The sequence below is a fragment of the Heptranchias perlo genome, chromosome 5, assembly GCF_035084215.1.
Source record: "Heptranchias perlo isolate sHepPer1 chromosome 5, sHepPer1.hap1, whole genome shotgun sequence".
NCBI classification, from domain to species: domain Eukaryota; kingdom Metazoa; phylum Chordata; class Chondrichthyes; order Hexanchiformes; family Hexanchidae; genus Heptranchias; species Heptranchias perlo.
The window spans coordinates 73,133,291-73,153,494 of NC_090329.1; the positions used below are offsets into that span (position 1 = coordinate 73,133,291).

Below are 20,204 nucleotides of genomic sequence, written 5' to 3' on the forward strand. Positions count from 1 at the left end.
TTGGTCTGAGGGGTTGTGCAGGGTAGGTGTGTGGGTCCTCGGACTGGGGCTGCGGTTTCGTGTCGGTCTGTCCTCTGGCTTGGCCGGGTGGTGGTGGGGGGCAGGGGTTGCCCTATGTGACGCGGTGGCCTCCTGCGTGGGTGAGGGCGCTCCCCCGTGGAGCGCACCTTGGCACCTGCCACAGGCTGCTGGCTGCAACACGCCTGGTTTGAAGGGTCCTGTTTCCCCCAGTGTGGGAAACTGACTGCTTTGAACGTAAAATCCCACACTTCCTCTTTTGACAGCTGCTTCAGCTCATTAACTGACCACAACGAGCAAGTTAAGTGCTCTCAAGTGGAACCCCGCTGGCTTTAATTGCCTGCGGGATTCCCACCAGCGGGGCTTGCGCGCGCAGCCCCGCACGTCAGCGCGGTACCCGGAAGTGGCCGGGATTTCGTCCGAATCCGGTCACGTGATCGGAGATCGGGATTTTCGGGGCCCCCCCGCTGGAAACCCGCAGGTAACCCGACCCTAAAATCGAGCCCTTTATGTCTAATTTTAGAGAACTAATGGAGCAACACAGCCACAATGGCAGTTGGTGTTAGTTGTGGAAGTGAAGAGAACAGTGATGCAGAAGATGCCCGGAGCCACTTCCTCAGTGCAATGTGGACAGAAGGGCTCTTCAAAGAGGCAGCTCAGGCACTCTGTTAAATGAATTTTAAATGAGTGCCTGGCGGATCAGTTTACCTGGCTATGCAGGTTTTTCTGAATCATAGAAATTAGAGCAAGACGCACTTGGATCATCGTGCTTGTGCTGCTGAATGGTGTGCTCTAAAATGATCCTAGTCGTTGCATGGGTCTTGTGCCTGCATTCTGCTTCTGTCACTTACTGCCGCAAGGATGTCATTAACCAGGGCTGAAAGGGGTAGCCTTGGTCTCTGAAGGGCCATCCTTCCAGTCTCTCTTCACCTTCAAACAGATGATTGTCTTAAACAAATATAAGATGACTGCTGCTTCGAAAGCGGGCATTAATCCGCATGATGCGGTGTTGGTCACTGACCAGTTGCACATTAATGGAGTAGAACTCCTTCCTGTTAATGTAGGCTAATGCATTGTGCCTAATGGTCCAGGTGAGTGCCATCACTTATCTCTGTACTTTAGGAAATCCAGCAATGTAGTAAAATTGAGCAGCCCTTCATGCTGTTGTTACTGTTCAGTGGGAAAGGAGATGAAGATGTTAGCACTGCCAGAGGGAGGCATAAAAGTTGAAGACTACCACTGGCACTGCTGTCCTTATGATAGAGATTAGCTGCAGGTCTCTTTGAAGCAGATAGTACAGCTCTGTAACTGCTTCCCTATTGAACCAGAGCCTGCAGAGGAACTGCTCCTACATCATCATCGGGGAGCTGTGCCTGGGCATGTAGATACGGTTCACGGCATATTAGCAGGTGAGGCCTCACCACTTCTTGGCATATGTGTCTGATTCCTGGTATAATGGAGCAGCACTGAAGGCAGTCCACATAGTTTGCGAATGTATATCAGCTAATGGGAAATTAACCTTGTAGCTTCAAGGGATCTGTTTCTGATATGAAAAAGCTGGCTGGCCTTTAAAGCCCATTTGAGTTGGGAAGATTAGCACATGTGTGTGGGAACCGCTTTAGTAATATGTATTAGCAGATTTGCATTGGTAATGGCCTTTCTTCCTGTATGAGTCTAGATAGTGAATTAGAGCTGAACCCAATCCTGATCTCACCCGATTCGGCCCCCCTCCCTACAAACACACACACGCGCACACACCCAAAATACACTTTCTGATGTTACTAACAGTGAGTAGGAGACCCAGCTGATTTTCCCCCTCCCCCACCTCCATCCTAGCCTAGGCACGCTGGTGGTAATCACAGCAGCCTACTGCTACCCTGACTAAGATCAACTGACTCAGCACAGACTAAGCATTATGCATCTGTATGTTCAGTACACACCGCATGATGCATTTACCGACCGAACTTAGGAAAGTTCTGACGATTTTTAAGAAAGTAGAGCAGACAAATAGGTGGAACACTTTGAGGTTTAATTTCTCCTGGTAGTGCATTGATTAACATGTTTGTGTAAAATTATTTTGTGCTTTGTTTTAATACAGTTGTTAACCAATTTTGAAATGGGTTAATGATTGTGTTAAAATAGCGCACAAAGGAATTTTACACAAATGTGTTAATCAATGCACTACCAGAGGAAATTAAACCCCATTTGAGAAGTAAATGTTTTACATTTGGAAATAGTAATTCTGTTTGTAGAGTTACAGGCCTGGATTTCCCACCAGCTTCCTCCCAGTGGATCCACAGCATCACCACCTTTTCCTGCATCCCTCCCCTGGACCCACATTACAGTTAGATGCAATTCTGCGATTTGCATCCTTTGAATCCTATTTTAAGGGAGTTAGTTCTCCTGCTAGTGGTGGGAGGCCCGAAATTTTTTTTTTGCACCAGGGCCTGTGCAAGGCTGCCTCCAATCCCACACTGTAGTAGGCCTTGGAGGCCTACCACAGCTAAATTCTGCCCCCATTTTGGCGTGTCTCCTTGGTGAAGGTCGTGAAGCCAACCTTCAAAATTCTAATGACCCCAAGGCTGGAAGGTTGTCTGTGGTCAGGAGTAAATCTCCATGACCGGTGGAAGTTTTGCCTCCCTCCCCCACCCCCTCCCAGACATGCACCCCAGACAAAGGAGGTTGGAAGATTCAGGTCCACATTTTCTTTTGAGTAAGTAGATTTTTTAAAATTAAGTTGAAACACAGTCACGTTACGGAATGTTGTTTACTACATCGGTGGGGAATTACTGGTTATTCTCACGTTAAAAAGAGCTAAATGATTGCTTGACTTACAGGAATGTTCTAGTTAATGATAGCTCTCAGTTAAGTTAATGCCCCACAATTAAGGGTTTCTCGAGTGTAATGGCTGATGTGATGTTACTTAGGAACGTTCAGGACATCCAGCTGGTCCCAAAAACTATTGCCTCCTAATCACCACTGTTCTCAAATATCTATCCAATTCTCCATTAAAGGTTTCTGCCTTTACGGCCCTCTGGACTATACTATCTAAACTTTCTTCACCATCCCTCTTCTGAGGTTATGGCTGTGTCCTTTGGAAATCTCAAACATATTATTAATGTTTAGTTTACCTATTCTCTTACGAATCTTTAATACTGAAATAATACCCCCTCTTGAGCCTCTTCTCTTCAGAATAAACAATCCCTGCCTCTCCTTATAGACTAGTTGACTTAAGGTAGGTATCTGGTTGCCCTTTTCTGTATTGCCTTCAATGCCAGGATATCTTTGCTGTAGTATGATAACCAGAATTGTACACAGTACTTCAGATGTGACCAGATCAGTATCCTGAGCAGAGTTGTTATCACCTCTCTGAGATTTGTGATCCACCTTTCCAGCAATGCAGCCCAAGATTTGCTTAGCTTTTCTTACTGTGCCTTCTAGGTGGTGGAGGTGGTGGGAATTTTGCCAGACAAGCTTTGGTGAGTTGCTGCAGTGCATCCTGCAGCCACAATACGTCGGTGGTGGAGGGTGGAGGGTGTTGGTTTTCTCACTATCTGTTGCAAGCCCAGTGTGACAGCTACATCCTTCAGGCCTTGGACAGCTCAGTTAATAGTAGTAGTACCATGCTACTCTTGGTGATGGATATTGAAGTCCCCCATCAGAGTACATTCTGTGTTACAAGTGGTAGAGGAGGACTGATTCAACTGAAGGAGGGCAGTAGGTGGTAATCAGCAGGTTTCCTTGCCCATGTTTGACCTGAAGTTCTAAGACTCCATGGGGTCCAGATTCAATGTTGAGGACTCCCAGGGCCACTCCTCCCCACCCCTACTATATACCACTGTGTCCCCACCTCCGGTCGATCTGTACTACAGGTCAGATAGGATATACCCAGGGATGGTGATGGTGGTGTCTGGGATGTTGGCTAACATGTATGATTCTGTGAATATGACTATGTCAGACTGTTGCTTGACTAGTCTGTGGGTCAGCTCTCCTAACTTTGGCACTAATCATCAGATGTTAGTGAGGAGGACTTTGCAGGGTCAACTGGGCTGGCTCTGCCTTTGTCGAGTCCTGATTCGATACCTAGGTTGCAGCTGAGCGATCCATCCAGTTTTGTCCTTGTTATTCTTTGTAGTGGTTTGATGCAACTGTGAGTGGCTTGTTAGGCCACTTCAGAAAGCAGTTAAGGGACAGCTACGTTAGTGTGGGACTGGAATCACAAATAGTCCAGGCCAGGAAAGGACAGCCCGTTTCCTTTTCTAAAGGACATTAGCGAATCAGTTGCGTTTTTACGACAATCCGACAGCTTCATGATCACTTTTACTGATACCAGTTTTTTATTTCCATATTTTTTTAATGAATTCAAATTCTTAAACTGCCATGTCAGTTGGGTTTAGGTAAGGGCAGCATAGATGAGTGAAAGACATTGAATCAGATTTTGCTGTCAAAATAACGGAGAGGCTAATGGCATTCGCTGTTATTTATGCATAAATTGTACACCAACTTCAGACGAGGAACGGCTGCGCGGTTAAATGCGAATATCCAAAAGCTGGTGTCTGAGTTGCCCCGCTCAGCTGTTAGTTTGGCACAAACACCATTTTGCTGTCTGCCTCACCATTGGTAGGCATTGAATGTCACTGAATAAAGTTGCTGTATTTGCATGGTAGATATGAACTAAACCGGCCGCAGATATTTAGGGCTATTAATTACAAGCATAAGTACCCTTTTAACAAACATGGTAAGTGTTAGTGACCGCCAATCAACCTATCTGGCACTGAAAATTAACTATTACAGGTGTGAAGTCTCATTCCTTCAGGTTTTGAATTTTTTGGGATGATTTTAAAAATGTCAAATTTTAAATTATTTTTTTTTCTTTCTTTTTCTCTCTCTCTTAATCCAATCTTTCTTTCCCTTTCTTCCAGTACTTGATTTGACACTGAATTCACCCACTCTAATTCACCCTCCTTCTCAGTCCTTCCACTGGTTATTTCCCAATCCTTAAATCTCATTGGTTAAGGAGATACCCTGTTGGTTGCCCCCTGTTCACTCAGATCCCAGATGTCCAGTTTTCCTCGTCATGCCGTTATCAGCTTGCACTTTCAGCAACTTTGTGGACAATGTTTTGAGCAGAACATTGCAGGGGCATGTCTAACTAATGGCCATTGCTGTTAGATGCCCTGCTGCAGCAAAATGTGGCCCAGTGCAAAAAGGGGATATGAAATTTCCCCGAGGAGAGTGCACTGTGCGACTGACCTTGAATCAGTTGTCAAGGGGGAGGAATGAGACAATATAGAGAAGATGCTTTAGTCTGGTTCAAGAAGGATCAGCTAAGTTTCTCTAGCAATTAAAAATATTTATGTAAAGTAGGAGACAATAAACATTAGTAAGGATGATAAAAAATATACACATTGCAAGTAAGAAATTAGTTGATCTTTGACCTTTACATTTAAATTCACAATTCCAAGGCATATTTTTTTAGAATGACACACAAAACAGCAGAATTTATTTTAAAAGGAAACTTTATATCAAAAATCACATCTAAAACTTTTTGCAAATGCCATACAAACTACAGCAGTATAGAATAGTCAATGCCCAGTAAAACCATGGAGGTTGGAAGTTAAGAACACCAAAGACAGTACAACACAGCAAAGGACATGGAGCAGTAAGTAACTTTGGCATAAAAAATAAGACAATCTCCCATATATGCCATTTTCTGGAAACTATTGATAGAATTCTGGTCAGAAAGTAATCCTAGATGCTTGTTAAAAGTTACATTGCAAATGACTGATATCTGCACATATTCTACCCACATGTCTGATATTTTGCCTAGTTATATAAATATTGTTTGAGTAAATCAAAACTGTGCGTTAGTAAATGTCATGTCAAAGAAGAAAAATATATAAATTAGAAGCAGCTAAAATAACAAACAGGTTGTTGAAATTTTATCTTCGAGAATTTTCAACTAATTTCTCCCCACACTCCCGAGAGAAATGAATGCCTAGATTGCTTCAACTTGAAGTGGTGATCTCTGGATTTGAGATGCTGGACTAATCTGGACCCTTGGGTGTCACTTGTGAAAATTATATGAACACGTGTAATATAATATTGCAGTTAGGTGGTCTGTTATGATGTATTGTTCTTATCTTCACATTCTGGAGGTTTGGGCGGTGCTTCTGATGGGGATGTTTTTTCTTCTTCTGCTCCTTCATCTGGGATCAAAGAAAGAATAAGAGGAATAGTAAGGAATAAGAATTACACCTCAGTTGCTTATTACTTTAAATATAATTTTCATATTCATTGAGGTGACAGCTGATTTTGTAATTTGAAAATGAATATGACCAAATATTGATGCAAGTTACACTGACATAATCTTAACAACATTGTCCCAATAACTCAGAGATACTATTACGCCCAGTGTAAATTTCACAAAAGCCCTACTTTTTACATCTAATATCCCTCTTAAGCAGGTTGAAAAAGAGCACCAGTGTTAAATTTGTTTTGGTAGAATTGATTTAGAAATTCATTTGTTCTTGTTCACACCTGATTTAGGAAAACCTTCATGAAGGAGGTCTGTCTGTCTGCTGGTTTTTGGGTTGTATAGATGCAGTTACATGATTTCTGTGAACAAATGGTCATTTGTATCTTAACAAATTCATAGATGAAGACAGAAATACCCAAAGCCCAGGCTATAAGTGAAGAGAACTTCTCATCCCTGTCAGTCCACCAGCTCCTGAATCATGAGTTGTATTGTCAGGTACTGATATCTCATTGGTGGCCTTGATATACTCGATGTTTCGCAGTACACTCACACCCATACCAGCATAAATATGGTGCAGAGGTTCCGGGACAGAATTGATGAATCTGAGGTACCTTACTTGACTTCAGTGAGACCCATCAAGATGGCGGTGCAGTGGAGGAGAATAACAGAGCTGGCACAATGCTCCACTTTCCAATATGTAACTATACCTATCCACCACCACAAGTGCAATCCCCCGAGGCTATGTAACATATGCAACCAGATTTCACTAAGCCATCCAGCTCGTTCTGAAATGCCAAGGATCACTCTACTTGTGCAAATATCTATCCAATATGTGGCTCAGTATTTACACAACATTTGGAGAAGTGATGCATGCTTTAGAGGAAGCCAGGTCACCTAACAGTGTGTGGTTCACATAAATGGCCAGTTTAATTGGGTAATGTTATTCAAAGAACTTCAAGCACAAAGACAAGTACATCAAAGACATGAAGAAGTTGAATTACTTAGATCTATGGACAGCATGGGTATTTTTATAACTGATTAATGCCGCTTATTATCACAATTATAACAGGAGGAATTTAATGGTACTCTCATCTCTTCAAACCTTGATATGTAAAGTTATGTGGAGACAAGGTTATTTAGATAAGTCCACTTATTTGTATTGTGGGCTAGGGTCTTGGAAACTCAGCAGCATTAAGCATGAGTTCAATCATTTTTTCAAAAAGAAAAACAAGACTAAAAAGCACTAATCATTCAGTAGCTGAGAGGATCACGAGCCTGTTTCCAAGCTTCTCCCAATTCACTCTTAAGCAAGCCACGTAGGACCAGGACTCTGGGACTCTTATTCCTGTTTTGCATCCCTCCCTGACCTCCCACTCAGCAGCTCCTCCCTACGGTATGGCTAATATTAGGAATTTGGGATTCAGAAATGACAAGCCTAAACCTGCACCCTAACACAATGATATATCACATTAGAACATCATCAAGTGCATCGCATCATACTACCAGATCTAAGCATATATTTAAGATAAACAAAAAGGCAATGTGTCAGATTTTGCAGTGAGCAGTGAACGAATGGCGCTAGCCGCTCGTTAGACTTGCACTTGCCCATATACATTCCATGGGGTTTTGCACAGCAAATTGCTGTCAGCAGGAGATCCAAACAGGGCATCTGGGACCTGTGTGAACAGGGCAAGCAACTGTGTATCTCCTTAACCAATCAGATTGAAGCATCGTTAATAAGCAGCGCCGAGTTTGAACCAGGAAGTATAAGTTAGAATTGTGAATTCAATCTCAAATCAGGTACATAAAGTGAATTAAAAGAGAAGGAAAGAAAGATTGGCTTAAGAGAGAGATTAAAAAAAAGACAGAAAAGAAAAGCAAAATTTAATTAAAACTAATTTTAAATCTCCAACAACAATTAAAAGTTGAAGGAATGAGACTCCACACTTGTAAAAGTTAATTTTCAATGCCAGAGAGATTGTTTGGCAGTAATTAAGATTTATCACACCGTTAAAAGGCTTAAACTGCAATGGACAAGCCGTAACTTTTTGTGGCGAGTTTAGTCCATATCTATGACGTCAGTACAGGAATTTCACGCCGTTCAATACATTTGAATGGGGAATTAGACAACGAGATGCCGTTTTTGGCCGCTTATGTAGGAGTGGCGCATTTCAGACAGCAACTTCTGGATTTTCGCATTTAACTGCACATCTCTGCTCGCTGGAAGTTGCTGTCCGATTTGCGCTGTTAGCTTCACCGTTATTTTCAAAGCAAAATCCGGGCCAATATCTGAACTCTAATACTTCACTGATATTGTTAAAAGCTTGTTTGCTAACACTGTTTTGGCAAAGGTATTGACTTCGTACTTGTATTTAGATAATAGCTAGAGTAATAATATTAACTACAGGACATTCTTGGCTGAAATCTCTACCTGTGCTCATGGATAGTTCTGACAGTTTGTGTGGCAAATCAGCTGAATTGGCTCCTGTTGGGGAGCCAAGGATATCAGGTAAGGCGTTCCTGCGGCCTGACCGCTCCGATGAGGCAAAATCCGTGACAACAGGCTCCACATCAGTCATTTCTGAGTCGTCTCGTCATATCAACAGCTGAAAGGAAAGAAGGACAATTGTAAAGTAGTACCTCTTGATGCTTATTCTCCCCCAGACATGTACAAGACAGACTAAAAATAAACTCAGCACTAATCTGCTCCAGAGCAGTGGATCTATGATCGTCCTCACTTCATAATTTATAGGTAACTTTACTGATTCCTGTCACTGTTTGACACTCAAATCATCCATACTCAGTCAAGAGACGTTGGGGTTGATTTTGACTTTGTGCGATTGTGTAAAATGGGCGATATGAATCGGCAGCCTGTTTTAGATCTCTCCCAATTTTTATTTCCATTGATTTCAGTTTAAACTAAAAATCGGGAGAGATGTAAAACAGGCTGCCACTCGCTATCACCTGTTTTACACTATCGCACAAAGTCAAAATCTACCCCATTACATTTCATGTGGAAGGGGTGAGAAATGGAACTGCCTGGCTCTTACATCTTAGTGTCATTATTTGTTGTAATGGGAAAGTCTGAGTCATGACTGTCCTGTCCTTCTGGCTTGTAAAAGTTACCTGGTGGTAAATGGCCAACGTGAGAAAATTGGGAGAAAAATTGCTGAAATAAATCATGGGATTCTGACAGCTGTGGAGAATTTGTAGCCTGGGTCACTCTGCTCACTCAGCTAAACAAAACTGTAAATAAAAAAAAAACTAAAAGCAACACACATACTTACTATACAGTTCTGTTGTTTCAGTTGTACAGTATTTGCAGAGCCCCTGAAGTAGATCCTACAGGTGGTTATGACAAATACATGTCTCTGAACAAACTAGGATATAGGACACATCTTTAATACATGTTCATTAAACCTTCTGGGTGCACATAATGTCAGCTGAAGACCTGAACACAAATTCAAGATTCAAGCTGGAAGTTATTATGTCTTCCTTATAAAAATGTTAGAAATAAGTTAAAATATGTAATTAATTAAAGCTCAGTAGTACTCATATTTCTTATTATAATTTACCAGATGTATATGTCACAATATAATCGTTCCTCTTAAAACTGACATGCTGCCTTTAATATTATCAGCTCACATTGTTGACAGTTTTCTTGGTGCTGGCATAAAACCCTTTTTTTCTCTCCATTGCAGGATTAAAAACACTTTGCTGCATGTGTTAGAATGCAAGTGCCTTTTGACACTAGCACCTGGTTTGAAAACAGTGCAAGTCAATAGCAATGAGTTGTACAGATAGTTCTGCTGTGTTCTATAGTCAGGGAAAAACAGCTCCAGTGTATGTATTTAACCACACTTTTGTAGTGATTTGCTAACTGATTTCCAAAATCTGATTTGATCAAAGTTTTCAGGATATTAAGGGAAACTGATAAGAGTAGATAGAGAGAAACTATTTCCACTGGTTGGGGAGTCTAGAACTAGGGGATATAGCCTAAAAATTAGAGCCAGGACTTTCAGGAGTGAAGTTAGGAAACATTTCTACACGCAAAAGGATGGTAGAAGTTTGGAACTCTCTTCTGCAAATGGCAGTTGATGCTAGCTCAATTGTTAATTTTAAATATGAGATCAATAGATTTTTGTTAACCAATGGTATTAAGTGATATGGGGCTAAGGCGGGTATATGGAGTTAGGTCAAAGATCAGCCATGATCTCATTGAATGGCGGAAAAGGCATGAGGGGCTAAATAGCCTACTCCTGTTCCTATGTTCCAAAAACTGGTAAATCTTTTTAAAAATCACTCAAATTCAATTTCTCCAAGATGGATACAATTACACGAACCAAAAACCTTCATGATCTGTATTGCCTGCCTAATCATAGGAGAAATTCACTGAGCCATCAGTGACCCATTTTAATCTTAGAAAAGTGCTGAATGTTCTGCTGGTTACTTGGAGCTTTCTAAACTTCAGTTATACTGTAACCAGTACAAAGCTAAAGTGATGCCAGACCAACTCCATGAGGCCACCTCACACCCAAAGCTGAACTTTGAACCAGCAAAAAATGGGAAGTGGTGTTCCACAGGGATTAGTGCTGGGACCACTGTTGTTCACGATTTACATTAACGATTTGAATTTGGGAATTGGAAGCACAATTTCAAAATTTGCGGTCGACGCCAAACTGGGGGGGTATAGTTAATACAAAGGAAGAATGCGTCAAAATGCAAGAGGATATTAATAAACTTGCAGAATGGGCTTGTAATTGGCAAATGAATTTCAATATAGGTAAGTGTGAGGTGATGCATTTTGGTACGAAGAATAAGGAGGCCATGTACTGCTTGGATAATAAGAGTCTAAATGGGATAGAGGAGCAAAGGGATCTAGGGGTCCGGATAAACAAATCACTAAAAGTAGTGATGCAGGTTATTAAGGCCATAATAAAGGCAAATCAGAAGCACTGGGGTTCATTTCTAGAGGGATAGAATTGAAAAGCAGAGAAGTTATGTTAAACTTGTACAGAACCTTGGTTAGGCCGCACTTGGACAGTTCTAGTCTCCATATTATAGAAAGGATATAGATGCATTGAAAAGGGTGCAAAAAATATTCACAAGGATGATACCAGAACTGAGAGGGTATACTTATTAGGATAGGCTGACCAGGCTGGGGCTCTTATCTCTAGAAAAGAGAAGGCTGAAGGGTGACCTGATAGAGGTCTTTATGATAATGAAAGGGTTTGATAGGGTAGATGTAGAGAAAATGTTTCCACTTGTGGGGAGTCCAAAACTAGAGGTCATCAATATAAAACAGTCGCTAATAAATCCAGTAGGGAATTCAGGAGAAACTTCTTTACCCAAAGAGTGGTAAGAATGTGGAACGCGCTACCACAAGGAGCAGTCGAGGTAAATAGGCCTCAGGGGAAACTAGATAAGCATGTGAGGGAAAAGGAATAGGAGGGTATGCTGATTGGATTAGATGAAGTATGGAGGGTCACGTGGACCATAAACACTGGCATGGACCTGTTGGGCCGAATGGCTTGTTTCTATACTGTAGTTTCGATGCAACTCAATGTAATGTGGATTTGGCTGTACAGTCAAAACTGATTCACAGCAATGTAATATTTATGGTATAACTTCCCTGCTATAAGATCTAGGGCAGTTTGGCACTTGTTGCACAACAAAGCATTATATACAAGTACACATATATACATAAATATATTTAGAACTGTCACAATACTATGTTTTCAAGTTGTCGTATCACATTTTTCATGGCTGGACCTTGTGTTGTACCATCCTAACTCAACAAGGTCAGGTTTTGTTTATATTTATCCTATTTGAAAACAGAATAGTTAGATTGAACTTCTTAGTTTAAAACTTTGACTGAAAATATTTCTGGAGCAAGATGGCCAATAATCTCAGTCCCATGTTATAAAGAATAATGACAACATTATAGTATAGGTAACATTATATTATTATTGAGATACCATAATACTATATTGTTAGTGAACTCTGGTAAGTGACCAGAGAATATTGGAAAATAATTCCATCTCTATTATAATTCCTGCTTTTCTTGACGAGGTATACACACACAGACATAGACATAGACACACACAAATGTATTACCAGCAGAGGTCACTGTTCATTAAACAATTGAACAAATGGCTTTCGATGTTGATTGATGATAAGAACAATTCAGGATGCCACTCTTTGAAAAATAAACATCCGAAACTCAATCTCCATTAACATTCCAATATGAGGACAGTTTCCAAAAATATATCTGCCATTTGGTTAAGAACACAACAAAAGTTTACAAATATTGAGAGATTGTGCTTATTGACTTTTCAGCTCCTCCCGGCTCCACAATAATGTAAGTAAAAAAAATAAAAACTTACCTTTCAGGAGGCAGCTTCTAGCTGTCCCTTTAAGGAATGCTGACTTGGCTGCACTGGGCAGTACTGACCACAGCATGAATAGTGCATACTGCAGTCAGCAGCTAACAAATTTTGGAAAAGGGGCCTTATCCAGGTGTTACGCCTCCTATTTGCATATATCATAACGGTCCAATTCCTGTTTCAGGCGCGGGCCCTGGACACCTATACAGGAACCTATACCAATATTGTGGGAAAGGCACTATGGGCACGGAATATGCGTCCGCATGCCATCCTCCATATTGGATGCTTAGGTGCCCGTTTCATGCCTGTGAAACAGTCACAAGTGCAATGCCAAAGAATTCCTAGGCCATTGTGTGGTGCTAGAATTTCCTGATTTTATTTCAGACGTCCTGCATCTTTACTTTTTTTCCCCATCATCTTTCCTTTATCCTTGTTCGCGCTTTATCTACATGTTTTCTTTTTTCCCCTCTCTTGCACAATACAAAAGGGCCTTGTTATTCTTCAGTGTTCAGTTCTGATAAAAGTTACACCCAAAATATCAACCTGTCTTTTCTCTTTATAGATGGTGACAAATGTGCTATTTATTTCCCGCATTTTCTGTTCTTATTTCTGGGTGAACATAGTTTGGGTTCTTTCCTTCAGATAATTAGTTATAAGGCTCCATTGCTGCAGCATCTAGCAGATTGAAGAACTTTCTACAAGTGGACAGAATAAAATGGGAAACCAGAGGAGCTCATTTATTGTAATTTCTTTTACTGTCACTTTCAGAACATATCATCTAAAGTCCCATCTCAGATGATTACCATCTCATATTGCTGACAATTTTGTCAACTCTCACTATTTACAATCAGCTTTCATGAACATATCATTGTTAGTCATTTCAGGATAAAAAGGCATGAAAAGATACATGGCTTTGGATTTGAAAGTTAAAGTTAAAAAAACTTGGGCCCTAAAGTCAAACTACTGATAAATTTACAACCAAGCAGGAAAGATAGGGAAGGAAAGAAAGGCAGGGGAGGGAAGGGTGGCAGTATTGATGAAGGAGAATATTGCAGTACTGGAGAGAGAAGATATCCTGGAGGGGTCAAGGACAGAATCTATTTGGTTAGAGTTAAGAAATACTGGGTCTATTCTATAAACTAATGGGAAGGATATAGAGGAGCAAATTTGCAGGGAAATTACAGAGAGGTGCAAACGCTATAGAGTACTGGGGACTTCAACTATCCTAATATAGATTGGGATAACAATAATAAGGCGCAAAGAGGGGGAGGAATTTTTGAAATGTGTTCAGGATAACTTTCTTAACCAGTACGTTTCTGGCCCAATAAGGAAGGAGGCATCGCTGGATTTGGTTCTAGGGAATGAGGCAGGCCAAGTGGAGCAAGTTTCAGTGTGGGAGCATTTAGGGAGCAGCGATCATAGTATCATAAGGTTTAGAATAGCTATGGAAAAGGACAAGGACGCACTCTAAAGTAAAAATACTCAATTGGAGGAGGGCCAATTTCAATGGGATGAGAACAGATCTGGCCCGGGTAAATTAAAATCAAAGATTGGCAGGCAAAACTGTAACTGAACAGTAGGCGGCCTTTAAAGAGGAGATGGTTTGGGTACAGGCTAGGCATATTCCCACGAGGGAGAAAGGTAGGGCAACTAAAGCCGGAGCTCCCTGGATGACAAAAGAGATAGTGAGTAAAATGAAACGGAAAAAAGAGGCGTATGACAGATGGCAGGTTGATAACACAAGTGAGAACCAGGCAGAATATAGAAAATTAAAAGGGGAAGTGGAAAAGGAAATAAGAGGGGCAAAGAGAGAGTATGAGAATAGAGTGGCGGCCAACATAAAAGAGAATCCAAAAGCTTTCTACATTCATATAAGCAGTAAACGGGTAGCAAGGGGAGGGGTGGGGCCGATTAGGGATCATAACGGAGGCAGAGGGGATGGCAGAGGTACTAAGTGAGTACTTTGCATCTGTCTTTACCAAGGAAGAAAATGCTGCCAGAGTCTCAGTAAAGGAAGGTATAGTTGAGATACTGGATGGGCTACATAGAAACATAGAAAGTAGGTGCAGGAGTAGGCCATTCGGCCCTTCAAGCCTGCTCCGCCATTCAATATGATCATGGCTGATCCTCCATCTCAACACCATATTCCCGCTCTCTCCCCATACCTCTTGATGCCTTTTGCGTCTAGAAATCTATCTAGATCCTTCTTAAATATATTCAGTGACTTGGCCTCCAAAGCCTTCTGTGGTAGAGAATTCCACAGGTTCACCACCCTCTGAGTCAAGAAATTTCTCCTCATCTCAGTCCTAAATGTCCCACCCCGTATCCTGAGATTGTGACCCCTCGTTCTGGACCCCCCAGCCAGGGGAAACATCCTCCCTGCATCCAGTCTGTCTAGCCCTGTCAGAATTTTATACGTTTCAATGAGATCCCCTCTCATTCTTCTAAACTCGAATGAATACAGGCCGAGTCGATTCAATCTCTCCTCATACGATAGTCCTGCCTTCCCAGGAATCAGTCAGTGCACTCCCTCATTGGCAAGTATATCCTTTCTTAGGTAAGGAGACCAAAACTGCACACAACACTCCAGGTGTGGCCTCACCAAAGCCCTGTATAACTGCAGTAAGACATCCTTGCTCCTGTACTCAAATCCTCTTGCAATGAAGGCCAACATACCATTTGCCTTCCTAACTGCTTGCTGCACCTGCATGTTTGCTTTCAGTGATTGGTGTACAAGGACACCCAAGGTCTCTTTATACATCAACATTCCCCATTCTATCACCATTTAAATAATACTCTGCCTTTCTGTTTTTCCTTCCGAAGTGGATAACTTCACATTTACCCACATTATACTGCATCTGCCATGTATTTACCCACTCAACTTGTCTAAATCACCTTGAAGCCTCTTTGCATCCTCCTCACAACTCACGATCACACCTAGTTTTGTGTCGTCAGCAAACTTGGAAATATTACATTTGATTCCCTCATCCAAATCATTGATATATATTGTGAATAGCTGGGGCCCAAGCACTGATCCCTGCGGTACCTCACTAGTCACTGCCTGCCACCCCGAAAAAGACCCATTTATTTCTACTCTGTTTCCTGTCTGTTAACAAGTTTTCAATCTATGCCAGTATATTACCCCCAATCCCATGTGCTTTGATTTTACACACTAACCACTTATGTGGGACTTTATCAAAGGCCTTCTGAAAATCCAAATAAACCACATCCTCTGGTCCTCCCTTATCTATTCTACCAGTTACATCCTCAAAAAACTCCAGTAGGTTTGTCAAACACGATTTCCCTTTCATAAATCCATGTTGACTTTGTCTAATCCCGGTGATATTTTCTAACTGTTCTGTTATTCCTCTGTAATAGACTCTAGCATTTTCCCAGCTAATGATATTATGCTAACCGGTCTGTAGTTCCCTGTTTTCTCTCTCCCTCCTTTTATAAATAGTGGGGTTACATTTGCTACTCTCCAATCTGCAGGCTAAAAATTGATAAAGAGGAGGTACTAGAAAGGCTAGCTGTACTTAAAGTAGATAAGTCACCGGGTCCGAATGGGATGCATCCTAGGTTGCTGAGGGAAGTAAGGGTGGAAATTGCGGAGGTGCTGGCCATAATCTTCCAAACATCCATAGATATGGGGGTGGTGCCAGAGGACTGGAGAATTGCAAGTGTTACCCTTGTTCAAAAAAAGGGTGCAAGGATAAACCCAGCAAGTATAGGCTAGTCAGTTTAACCTCAGTGGTGGGGAAACTTTTAGAAACGTTAATCCGGGACAGAATAAACAGTCATTTAGACGAGTGTGGATTGATCAGGGAAAGCCAGCATGGATTTGTTAAAGGCAAATTGTGTTTAACCTGAGAGTTTCTTGATGAAGTAACAGAGAGGGTAGATGAGGGCAGTGCAGTTGATGTGGTGTCTATGGACTATCAAAAGGCATTTGATAAAGTGCCGCTTGGTAGGCTTATCATCAAAATTGCGGCCCATGGAATAAAGGGGGCAGTAGCGACAGGAAACAGAAAGTAGTGGTGAACAGTTGTTTATCGGACTGGAGGGAGGTGTACAGTGGTGTTCCCTAGGGGTTGGTGCTGGGACCACTGCTTTTCTTGATATATTGTAAACAATTTTACAACACCAAGTTATAGTCCAGCAATTTTATTTTAAATTCACAAGCTTTCGGAGGCTTCCTCCTTCCTCAGGTAAATGTTCAGGAGCTCCTCGAAGCCTACGCATTTATACATATAGAACAATACATGGTGTTTACAGAATGCCCCTGCAACTGCCCGTTGCCAAGGCAATCACCGTGTTCAGACAGAGAGGTGTCACCTGCAGAACCCCCGAATACACATTCAACAAAAAAACAAACAGGAAAAAAAAACAGAGAGAGGCAGAAACATCCGGAAGGCAGAGAAAGCCAGCAAATGACCCATTATATTAAAAACAGATAACATTTGTTCGCTGGTGGGGTAACGTGTAGCGTGACATGAACCCAAGATCCCGGTTGAGGCCGTCCTCATGGGTGCGGAACTTGGCTATCAATTTCTGCTCGACGATTTTGCGTTGTCGTGTGTCTCGAAGGCCGCCTTGGAGTACGCTTACCCGAAGGTCGGTGGATGAATGTCCATGACTGCTGAAGTGTTCTTCTTGATATATATATTAATGACTTGGACTTGGGTGTACAGGGCATAATTTCAAAATTTGCAGATGACACTAAACCTGGAAGGGTGAGGAGGACAGTAATAGACTTCAAGAGGATATAGACAGGCTGGTGTCGTGGGCGGACACGTGGCAGATGAAATTTAATGCAGAAAAATGCGAAGTGATACATTTCGGTAGGAAGAACGAGGAGAGGCAAAATAAACTAGAGGGCACAACTCTAAAAGGGGTACAGGAGCAGAGAGATCTAGGGTTATATGTGCACAAATCGTTGAAGGTGGCAGGGCAGGTTGAGAAAGCGGTTAAAAAGTATACGGTATCCTGGGCTTTATAAATAGAGGCATAGAGTACAAAAGTATGGAAGTCATGATGAATCTTTATAAAACACTGGTTCGGCCACAACTGGATTATTGTGTCCAGTTCTGGGCATCGCACTTTAGGAAAGATGTGAAGGCCTTAGAGAGGATGTAGAAGAAATTTACTAGAATGATTCCCGGAATGAGGGGCTTTAGTTATGTGGATAGACTGGAGAAGCTGGGGTTGTTCTCCTTGGATCAGAGACGGTTGCAAGGAGAATTGATAGAGGTATTCAAAATCATGAATGGTCTAGACAGAGTAGATAGAGAGAAACTGTTCCCATTGGCGGAAGGGTCAAGAACCAGAGGGCGTAGATTTAAGGTGATTGGCAAAAGAATCAAAGGTGACATGAGGGAAAGCTTTTCTTACACAGCGAGCGGTTAGGATCTGGAATGCACTGCCCGAGGGGGTGGTGGAGGCAGATTCAATCATGGCCTTCAAAAGGGAACTGGCTAAGTACTTGAAAGGAAAAAATTTGCAGGTCTATGGGGATAGGGTGGGGGCGTGGGACTAGCTGGATTGCTCTTGCGTAGAGCTGGCACGGACTTAATGGGCCGAATGGCCTCCTTCTGTGGTGTAACCTGTCTATGATTCTATGATACTTTCAGTGGTTTAATCGCCACTATGCGTGAGTTTAACACCACAGTAGATGTTCAATGCCATGAACTAAAATTACCCAACCAGCCAATTATCAGAGGATTGTTTGGCATGAGATGACAGAGAATGATTAAATATAAGCAAACCGATGAATTAAATACCTTCTTTTTTACTTTATGTAAATTATTCTCTTGACAGCAATACTCTGCTTCAGAAAAATGCATGGTTGAGTCAGAACTGAAATGTATTAATAATAGGTTTAATGAACAGACCGCTCCATTATCCAACATGGCAGGCAGGAAGCGCACGTCATTACAAGCTGGAAGTGTACCACCCACCATATTGTTGGCAAAAACATTGGCGTCCAGCTTGAAACAGGCATTATGCATTTGCATATTCAAATAAGGGGCCTACCGCAACCCATCCCCTTTTGGCCACCGCTACTCTCCTAACCTGGTTGCCCTACTTTCCCGATTGCCCCCTTCATGATCGCCCGTCTTCCAGCTCCCCTTTAACTACTTACCTCAGGGCCAATGCTGGCATTGCAGCGGCCTGATCTTGGATTCCTCTTGGCTAGCGAACTGCCTGGGGACACCAGGCCGGCTCGATGCTAATGAGTACCAAGTGCGCCTTGGGCCGATCCATTCAAGTGCAGGGATCGATCCCGGTGACCTGTGCACACCCAAAAATGGGTGCTTTCAAATTTCTAGGCCGATTTTCCTTGGAAATACATTTGACATCGAACAATGATGATCAATATAATAAAATAATGTGGGGATTCTAAACAATTCCCATTTTGTTCATGTGGTCTACTTTTTGCATTATTATAAAACATGGATGAAAATAGATGGGGCCAGGTTTTGCTGTCAAGTAACGGTGAGGCCAATGGTGCCCACCATTATTTATGCATAAATGGTTCAGCAACTTCAGGCGAGGAGCAGATGCGCGTTTAAACTCAAATATCCAAAAGTTGCTGTCTGAATTGTGCCTCTCTGCCGTTAGCTTTGTGAAAATGGTAGTTTGCTGTCTGCTTCACCATTAAAATGCATTGAATGTCGTGAAGTTGCTGTATTTATAAAAACTAGTATCAGTAATGGTGGCCATGAAACTACTGGATTGTCGTAAAAACCCATCTGGTTCACTAATGTCCTTTAGGGAAGGAAACCTACCATCCTTACCTGGTCTAGCCTATATGTGACTCCAGACCCACAGCAATGTGGTTGATTCTTAATTGCCCTCTGAAATGGCCTAGCAAGCCACTCAGTTGTACAATCTCGCTAAAAAAAAGTCATAAAAAGCATAAAACCAGAAGGACCACCCAGCATCAGACTGCTAGGCAACGGACACAACAAAGGCAAACCAAGCCCAGTTGACCCTGCAAAGTCCTCCTCACTAACATCTGGGGACTTGTGCCAAAATTGGCAGAGCTGTCCCACAGACTAGTCAAGCAACAGCCTGACATAGCCATACTCACAGAATCATATCTTTCAGCCAACGTCCCAGACTCTTCCATCACCATCCCTGGGTATGTCCTGTCCCACCGGCAGGACAGACCCACCAGAGGTGGTGGTACAGTGATATACAGTCAGGAGGGAGTGGCCCTGGCAGTCCTCAACATTGACTCTGGACCCCATGAAATCTCATGGCATCAGGTCAAACATGGGCAAGGAAACCTCCTGCTGGTTACCAGCTACCGTCCTCCCTCAGCTGATGAATCAGTCCTCCTCCATGTTGAGCACCACTTGGAAGGAAGCACTGAGGGTAGCAAGGGCACAGAATGTACTCTGGGTGGGGGACATCAATGTCCATCACCAAGAGTGGCTTGGTAGCACCACTACTGACCGAGCTGGCCGAGTCCTGAAGGACATAACTGCCAGATTGGTCCTGCGGCAGATAGTGAGCGAACCAACACGAGAGAAAAA

At 42.3% G+C, this 20,204-nt stretch overlaps 1 protein-coding gene across 5 annotated transcripts in view; it reads right to left on the reverse strand.

Annotated features, from left to right (window-relative positions):
* Nucleotides 1–5,519: 5,519 nt before the first annotated feature.
* The window catches only part of pkib (protein kinase (cAMP-dependent, catalytic) inhibitor beta), a 93,781-nt gene continuing 79,096 nt past the window's right edge, over nt 5,520–20,204 (reverse strand). For all 5 annotated transcript variants that reach the window (XM_067983812.1, XM_067983809.1, XM_067983810.1 and 2 more), the window contains 2 exons: nt 8,709–8,883; nt 5,520–6,227 (listed from right to left, as the gene is read on the reverse strand). In XM_067983812.1, coding sequence (XP_067839913.1) covers nt 6,142–6,227; nt 8,709–8,856 — 234 coding nt within the window. In that variant the 5' untranslated portion in view covers nt 8,857–8,883 and the 3' untranslated portion in view covers nt 5,520–6,141. The remainder of the gene's footprint in view (nt 6,228–8,708; nt 8,884–20,204) is intronic.